Source organism: Scophthalmus maximus, chromosome 17 (assembly GCF_022379125.1).
Source record: "Scophthalmus maximus strain ysfricsl-2021 chromosome 17, ASM2237912v1, whole genome shotgun sequence".
NCBI lineage: Eukaryota > Metazoa > Chordata > Actinopteri > Pleuronectiformes > Scophthalmidae > Scophthalmus > Scophthalmus maximus.
In genome coordinates, this window is record NC_061531.1 from 15,066,616 (window position 1) to 15,075,282 (window position 8,667).

General features: G+C 44.9%; 1 protein-coding gene across 1 annotated transcript; it reads left to right on the top strand.

Moving 5' to 3' along the window:
• Positions 1-975: 975 nt before the first annotated feature.
• On the top strand, positions 976-4,793 carry uncx (UNC homeobox). Its single transcript, XM_035615710.2, has 3 exons — positions 976-1,659; positions 2,215-2,390; positions 3,323-4,793. Exons 1-3 carry the CDS (start codon positions 1,404-1,406, stop codon positions 4,445-4,447), a joined length of 1,557 nt encoding a protein of 518 aa, XP_035471603.2. The 5' UTR covers positions 976-1,403; the 3' UTR covers positions 4,448-4,793.
• Positions 4,794-8,667: the final 3,874 nt, after the last annotated feature.

Genomic DNA, 8,667 nt, shown 5'->3' on the forward strand with positions numbered 1-8,667 from the left:
TATCGCAGCTTCTGTTGAGAGATTCAGGTTATTACAACATGCCAATCCGGGTGCCAAGGGTCAGCGAATGAGTGGGGTGCGAAATTTCAACTCTGATTAACATTATGACAGCGCCAGACTTGGGATAAATAAAGTCAAATTAATTATTTGAAAACCTAATGAGTAGATAGGATTTAGGCCGGTCACATATTGAGTGCAGGGTTTTTTCTACCAATTTGGTTTCCTGACAGGGATTACTGCAAATGTCTGTAATGTACCTATAAGTACTGCAATTTTTTTTCTCCTTTTTCTATTTCCTGTGTGTTGTCCTTGCTCCAGCCTCCAGTCGTAGCCTCCTTTTATTTGGCCATATATTTTGTTCATAACGCAGCGTTGCTCGTAATTGAAGATTTCGCCTTGTAACAGTAAAATATTATAGTTTCACTCTCGCTCATGCGCCTTCAGCAATATCTCAGCTCCCCTTCAAATACACCCATATTTCACCAGTCCCCCCCCCCCCCCCCCCACACACACACACCCACCCATCCTCCCATTTGTTTTACGCCCCTGCACGTGAACCTGTCTGATTGTAAAGGTTTAATGTATTTAAATCATGATCCATAACTAACATGGAGGTTTATCTTTAACTCAGTGGCTCCCAAAGTGGGGCTCAAGGTACGACAAAGGGGTCTCGCAGTCCGCAGAGAGGCTGCAGGCATCCCTGGGGAGATAGAATATTTAATTCAACAAAATATTATAATGATAGTTAATATTTTCCATTTGTCTTTTATGTATGTATTTTGTAAAAAAAAAAAAATCAGCTTTCACTTTTCCATGCCACCTCACCAATAGATGTAACAGTATTTCAAAAAAAGGATAATACTAAAATAATGAAAAAAGAATGGAACAGAAATAGCAACATGATTTGTAATTTAAAAAAACAAAACATTTTATGGTCTAATATTCATTTAGCCTATTTTGCAGAAGCTCCACTGAACAAAAAAGTCCGGCAGACACTGGCCATAACCTATCCGCCTGTAGCCTCCCCTTCCCCGGGACTCAGTGAGCCCTTCCTCCCGGTGGGTCCCCCGTGTAGTTACCATGTAGTTCTTATCAAAGCCCTCCTGTCTTGTTGTGACAGCTCTGATATTGTTTATTGAGGTGGATGTCAGCTTTAATTAGCAATCGATACGGGGAGCGTCTGCAGAGCGCGCGCCTCTGACGTCAGAGCCCATTACGGCCTCTCATTGGGCCCCGCGCTCCCGGAGCCAGGGCTAATTATTGGGGAGGTTCGCGTGGATAAAGTACAGCTCATCCCTCCCCTCCACATCATGTCCCCTGCTCGCTGGCCACGCTCGCTGCATGCTTTTTAAAATCCCCATCGCCGGCCTCCAGACGTCGTTTCCCCCTCCGCCTGCAGCGGGATGATGGACAGCAGGATACTGGATCCGCCTCACGCCCAGTTCGGGGGCTCTCTCGGCGGGATGGTGGGCTTCCCGTACCACCTGAGCCACCATCACGTTTACGAATTAGCCGGGCATCAACTCCAGTCGGCGTCCGCGGTTCCCTTCTCAATAGACGGATTACTAAATGGCTCCTGCGCGGCGTCCGTGGGCAATTCCAACCCCCTCTTGTCTTCGGGCTGCGGGATGAATGGAGATAACCAGTACAAACTGACAGGTGAGACGCACTTCACACGCGCGCGGCTGCGACACAATGTGCGGCTGCACGGTTTTGCACAAAGACGCAAACAAGCGGGGACACAAAGCGAGCATCGTGCGACGCAACTTATCGTCTTGGTGGTTGGTGTTGTTTGTAAAGGGCGAGCCAAACATCTCTCCCAGACACACACACACACACACACACACACACACAGGCGAGCAGAGGAGCATTCTTCGCCTCCTATACTTCATTTCGATCACAGAAAGCTGGAGCTCAGCTCCCGTCAGTGTAGTAAATACCAGAGCAAGGACATGCTTGTGTTAACATCTTCTTAATTCATGATATATTAAAAAAAAAAGGTGACAGGTTTGCAAAAAAAATATCCAAATGCAATCTCCTTCTTCAGCTCTAAAGTTTGCAAAAATTCGTCAGTGCACACAAGGAACCAACATTGTTTTAAAATGCTGTTAAATTGCTGTTAAAAATAATTAACCCATCCTTTTTTTTTGTTTACATGTGTTCCTCGTTCTCGCTGGTGCACACACACAAACACACACACACACACACACACAGACTCGGTGGACCCAGACAAAGATAGCCCCGGTTGCAAGAGGCGGAGGACCCGCACAAATTTCACGGGCTGGCAGCTGGAGGAATTAGAGAAGGCTTTTAACGAGAGCCACTACCCGGACGTGTTCATGCGGGAGGCTCTGGCTCTGCGGCTGGACCTGATAGAGTCGAGGGTTCAGGTAAATATAGATACATTTTTGTTCCTTTACACTAAAAGGTTACATGTTATTATATATATATATATATATATATATATATATATATATATATATATATATATATATATATATATATATATATATATATATATATATATATATATATACATAGTGGGTGTGTGTGTCTTTATTTGTTCTCTGTTGGTGACATGGCTTACATTTTTGTGTAAAAAAAATATAAATATATAGAAATCTTCAAATTGCCTATAAGCCAATTCAGGGTGATAATGTATAATAATCATTAAATATTTTAAAGCATGCACGTGTGTGTGTATGTATTGTCTGACCTTTAATGTTGTATTATGCTTACGCTAGTCAAATAAATCAATTTTGATTGCACTATTTATTTAAATTTTTTTAAGCAGAATAATTTGGTCCAAAAAATACTTCATATTTCTCACTTTTATAGACAAATCCTGGACAAACAAAGGACGGAAATATTCAGAGCATAATCTACAAACTAGTTCAGTTGCATGACTGAATATATCGAATTATTTTATTTTTCATTATAAGAATATTTCTGTAGAAGCTTATAAAGTTTTAGTCTAATTATCAGAGGTTGGTTTGGGGGGGGGGGGGGGTGATAGTATTATTATTATTATGGAGACTTATGAAGTAAAACTGACCCACGGTTCAGTTGATGTCAAACCAAAGCTTCACTCGTCTTCATCCCAACTTCCCGGTGCACAGATTGGTGTTTAATGAGAGGCCTAATTAAAGGCCTGCGTGCAACACAATGAAAAATGAAACCTCACAACTTGTTTAATTACCATACTGTTAAAGACACCGACAAATTCTGCTCTAATTAATTCCCGCCCCCTCCTCTTGTACACACACACAGTGACAGGAGCTGCGCATCACGTATGTCCCCCCTCTCTCTCCCTCTGTGGCAGGTATGGTTCCAGAACCGCAGAGCCAAGTGGAGGAAGAAAGAGAACACGAAGAAAGGTCCGGGTCGACCCGCGCACAACGCCCACCCGACCACCTGCAGCGGGGAGCCCATGGACCCGGAGGAGATCGCCCGCAGGGAGCTGGACCGGATGGAGAAGAAGAAGCGGAAGCAGGAGCGCCGGCTGCTCAAGGCCCAGAACAAGCTCGCGTCCGGGGATTTATTTCACACGCCGGGGTCGGACAGCGACAGCGGGGTGTCGCACGTGACCGACAGTGACCACGCCACGGGCCCGCCTTACGACCCGGTGGGGCCGGCGAGCCAGACGCAGTCGAGCTGCGAGCAGACGTCGCCTCCCCCTCACCCTCACCCGCTCCACAACCACAACCACAACCAAAGACTGCTGGACCCTCGGGACCCTCGGGACCCTCGGGACGCGGGCGGCTCCGACCTGGACTCGCCCGACGCCAGCCAGCGGACACTGTGCTCCAGCAGCACCAGGGGCTCCGGGCTGCAGAAACTCAACCCCTTCAGCGTCGAGAGCCTCCTGTCGGACGCCCGACCGAGACGCAGCCCCGCGGCCTTACCCTCCTCGCGGCCCTTGATGGGGAAGGGACACTTCCTGCTCTACCCCATCACGCAGCCGCTCGGATTCATTGTTCCTCAGACTGCTCTGAAGACGACATCGTCACCGTCATCGTCGTCGTCATCATCATCGTCGTCGTCGTCGTCGTCGTCAGCAGTGAACTGTGACACGCCGGCGGAGAGGAGCCAGCCCGGCGGCGGCCGCTGCGGCGTCTCTGCGGGATGTAGGAGCAGCTCGCCGGACCCCGCCGCGGACGCCGTCCCGCCAAAGCGGGGACACGCCGCGGGGTCAGGGGACGGCGCGGGGTCACCGCACACCAGCCCGCCCGGGGCCGCCTTTTCCGCGGGCCAAGCCGGCGCGCACGCCTTGGTGCTTTGCGGCGATTCGACTTTGGGCCCCCACGAACCCCGTCCGCGGCCCGGGACCGAGCCTGCAGCCGCCGCGGACAGACAAGTGCATTTAGAGACCGAGGACCAGGCCCAGTCTGTCCCCGGCGACAGCGAAACAAAGACAGACTCAAAGGAAGATGTCGACATGGAATAAAATCTCTGGGGGTAAAGACAAAACAAAATAATAATAATAATAATAATAATAATAATGCAGAAACATATTGATATAACCTCTAAACGACACCATTCATTAGGCCAAAGCTTCACCAGAAACCACATCTACACCCCCCCCCCCCTCTCTCACACACACACACACACACACTCTGCTGATATTTTGATAATGGTGTGATCACTCTCTCTCTCCATCCATCTACCCTCTCTCTTTGCAAGTGTGTGTGTGTGTGTGTGTGTGTGAGAGAGAGAGAGAGTCAGGAGTCTCTAGATATCCTTTAATGTGTGATGAACTTGTCAAAAAAATAAAACAAATCACAAGACCCTGAGACCAACGAAAATCCTCAAGAGCTGTAAAAAAAGAAAAGAAAAGAAAAGGTATTACACTATTTATATATGTACGTTTTTTTCTTAAATAAATCTATTGTATACAAGCACCTCGAAAACCCGTGTGAGACCCTAAATAGCTGCAGTTACCATACACAGATATACAGTAAGGAAAAAGGGGCTTTTCTCAAGAAAATCTCATGTTGTACTTTGTATATTGCCTTAACAAATTTATTCATCTATAAGCCCCCCAACTGAAATGAGGTTACGAGCCCGGGGGCGAGAAAAAGGACCCGCTCAACTCCTGCAGAGTTTTGATATGAAAGTAATTATTTTCCCGGTGGCTACTGCAAAAGGGGGGTGGGGGGGGGATTCAGTTTATTTTAGCTCAAAGGGGGTTATAATACATTACCGATTTCTAGTGATATGAAATCACATAAACTTCCAAGAATAATAGAATTAGCATGAAAAGGCCTGGGTGTCAAATTGAAATAGGAAAATAATAGCCCCGGCAGCTGGGAGTGTGTGTGTTTGTGCATATTGGATCGGAGATGGGGATTCGTGGGGAGGCATTTTCATGAGCTCTTTTTTTCTTTACTCCCATCACCCCCCCTCTTCTTCTTCTCCCTCTCTCTCCCCACTTTGTCAGGGTCCCTTGTAGCAGGGCTATATTAAGATAGATGTTCGATGATATCCCTCATTGTTCTGTCGCTTTACATTGATGTTTCTGTGTTATCAGCCTATTGATCACGCGTCGGCTGTAATAGGACGGGCTGAGGCAAACGTGCCTATTTACAATAGCAGAACACATTTGTTCTAATAGGGTTGGTGGTCCCCGGGGGGGAAGCCGCGCAGGATCTGGGACATCTGCTCCCCCCTTTTTTTCTCTCCCCCCGTCCCTCTGCGATATTAGCAGCGTTGACCACAATATCAAGGGGACCCAGGGAAGAAATGTCGAGGCATTGGAATAACATCTTAGGACCAAAATAATAATAATCTAGTCGGCCCATATGTAGAGCTGCTCATGCCCCCTTGTTATAAACACCCACAAGCCCCTTTAGGTTCCCTCTTTGGGTCTTGATTTGCAAATAAATTGAAAATAATCAGAGGGGTGAGCTTTACGTCTGAGCCGGCGCAAATGAATTTCTGAGCCAGTGTCCCTTTCAAAAATATTTACATAAATTTCCGCCCATGTGCAGCTGTTTGCACTAGGAAGCAATGTCTTATTAGGTTGGGGGGGCAAAAACACACATGCACACACACACACACACACACACACACAACATGCAGGAGATTACAGGCCTACACGAGCTCTGGGTTAGAGGTGTATCCTCTGTGTCTGTGTTGAGATGACACACTCCTCATTGTGCTCTGTGGTGTGTATTCATCCTCATTCTTCATCATCTCCCCATGCAAGTTTTTTTTTTGTTTTTTTTAAAAAAATATCCTATAAATGAAAATGTCCCTGCAGTTCTTAAATGTTGCCATCCCCCTTTAAATGCCATTATAGCCTATAAATATTCCCATTGTTGAATTAGAAATATTTAAAGGTTAAAAAAAAAAAAAATTGCTAAACTCATTTATAGGGCTGTCAATTCTGTGGAAATGCAGCGTGGAGACCAGGGTTTGTTCAGTGAATTTGGGATATAACCGAGGCCAATTTTGAAATAACCCCTGAAGATTCTTCTGTGTGTGTGTGTGTGTGTGTGTGTGTGTGTGTGTATATATATATATATTTTCCCCGTGCTACTCTGAGGCTTTTTGGGACGTGTGCCCAGTTCATCCATAATTCATTAAGCCCACTGAATGGGAGTATCGCTGGCTGCACATTGGTGGCCTTAAGGTGAAATTAGCGATTTGCTTAAGTAGTTAAGCTTTCCCTGCCCGAGAGCTGCACGCCGCGTGATTCAAGACAAACTATCAATCGATATGCCCCGGCAGCCTGCAGACAGTGTGTCGTCCATGAATCATACTTTATGAATTCAATTTATACGCCCGGTGAAAATTTTCAATTTGAACGCGCGGATCATTATGGGGGGGGGGGGGGGGTGTAAATTGTTTTTGCTCTATTATGCATCGGACGCCATCATTTTTCTTTCTAATTACGGAGGTGTCAGGTCGGGCTGTCATGCAGACGCTGATTTTCAATTTAACTGATCATCACGCATTCATTTCCCCATTTGATAAATCTGCTATCTCGGAAAGCGCCGCCGCGCGCGGACTGCTGAGAGAGGCGCAGATTGGCAAAGTAATAGGCGCCTGTATGCGGCAATAAGTGCAGATCAGCCAGCTAATTTAGCACCTCCTGGCATTTTCCATTTCCATTTCTCATTTCCAACTCTCAGAGGAGGAGAAGCAGCCCGAAGGCAGGAAGCTGGTAGAGGGCTCCCCACTATCGGAGAGAGACAGAGGAAGGGAGGAAGAAAAAAAAACATCATCATCTACCGAAAAAAAAAACGGCTTGTTTTCAACGACACATTTGCCTAAATTAGGATATCAAGCTTAATTAAGGCTAATGGAGTTTTCTCAGTGTGTGTTAGTTTTATTTAATAGAAACAAATTTGCGCAATTAATTACACGGCCACGATGTTGAGAGTCTCATTTCGCAGCAGCGGGAAGAAGCTTGTAGATCAGCGTCCTCAGAAATAAGCCCCCCTTCACTCCCGAAGCTTAAACGACCAGCCTCCATCCTCCCATCGGTTCATTTTCCATATCATATCCGGGGAAACTAAGTCGGGTTAGACCCAAACTGATCCCCTTTACTGCGAGTTAACTGTAGATTTGCTTCTTGCAGAAATCGATTATTTCCCCGTATTGAATTCGAGATATCTTCTTTTCAAATACACATTCTTGGAACATATTCCAACACAAAAAAAATCTATGTTTTCTCTGTGTCATAGAAGTTGCATGCTCACACCAACTGGCATGGACAACCTGTGTTCTCAATCTGTGTGTGTGTGTGTGTGTGTGTGCAGGCGACCCCTGTGCGCTTTGTGTTGCTGTGCGACATCTCACAGGCTCAGTTTGGATAAGAAAGATCCGTGTCCCCTACAAAAAAAGAAGATCCTCCATAAAAATCAAATGGCACTTGACATTTGGCTTCTCCTGCAGCAACTGCGCCATGCCTTTTAGGATTATTTTACACCTCACACTCATTAATGCGCCGGTGGATTGAATCAGTCTTATCTGTCCTGTGCATACCTGGGATAAGCCTGACATTACCATCTGCATTGATTTCTGGACGATCCTTAAAAAAATAATTTGAATTATCTCGGGAGTCCTTCGCCAAAAGAAAAAGGGAAGAAAAAACAAGACCCTCTAATCAAAATGTTGTTAAGAAGAAAGTCGCCCCTCAGGTTGATGTGTGCAAAAAATAAAACAATTTAAAAATGTACTCAAATTTAGCAAATTTAAAAAAATCATTAAAATTATTTAATGTGTTTTTTTAATTACTAAATAATATAAATTAACCCTACAACACATTCAACCAACTGCACTTTGACTTTGTCTTTTTTTTATCCTGGGGGAATTTTTTTAGGTTGACAATTTCAATATTACATCTCAACTTACAAAGTACTAAATAATATTTGAATCAATTGTATTCACTCTTCTTCTAACTAAATTGAACATGGATAAAATGAGGGTCATAATATCACAGCTTCATGTTTAAAAAAAAGGTGCAAAATATTATGACATTATGACAAAATATCATAAATTTGTATCCTATAATTCTATAGCTTCTAAAAGTCATTGTTTTCACAATCTTGTCCAGACTGTGTAATGTGTGAATCTCCCAGACTTTTGAAAACAAGTCAAGAAAGATATTTCTGAAAAAACACACTTCATATATGAAAAAAAAGGAAAAAGCTTTTTCAT

Excerpts from the sequence above, each read along its gene's own strand:
- uncx (XM_035615710.2), top strand. The coding sequence starts at position 1,404 with ATGATGGACAGCAGGATACTGGATCCGCCTCACGCCCAGTTCGGGGGC. Across the intron at positions 1,660-2,214 it reads TAACCAGTACAAACTGACAG|ACTCGGTGGACCCAGACAAA; the intron begins GTGAGACGCACT and ends ACACACACACAG. Across the intron at positions 2,391-3,322 it reads TGATAGAGTCGAGGGTTCAG|GTATGGTTCCAGAACCGCAG; the intron begins GTAAATATAGAT and ends CCTCTGTGGCAG.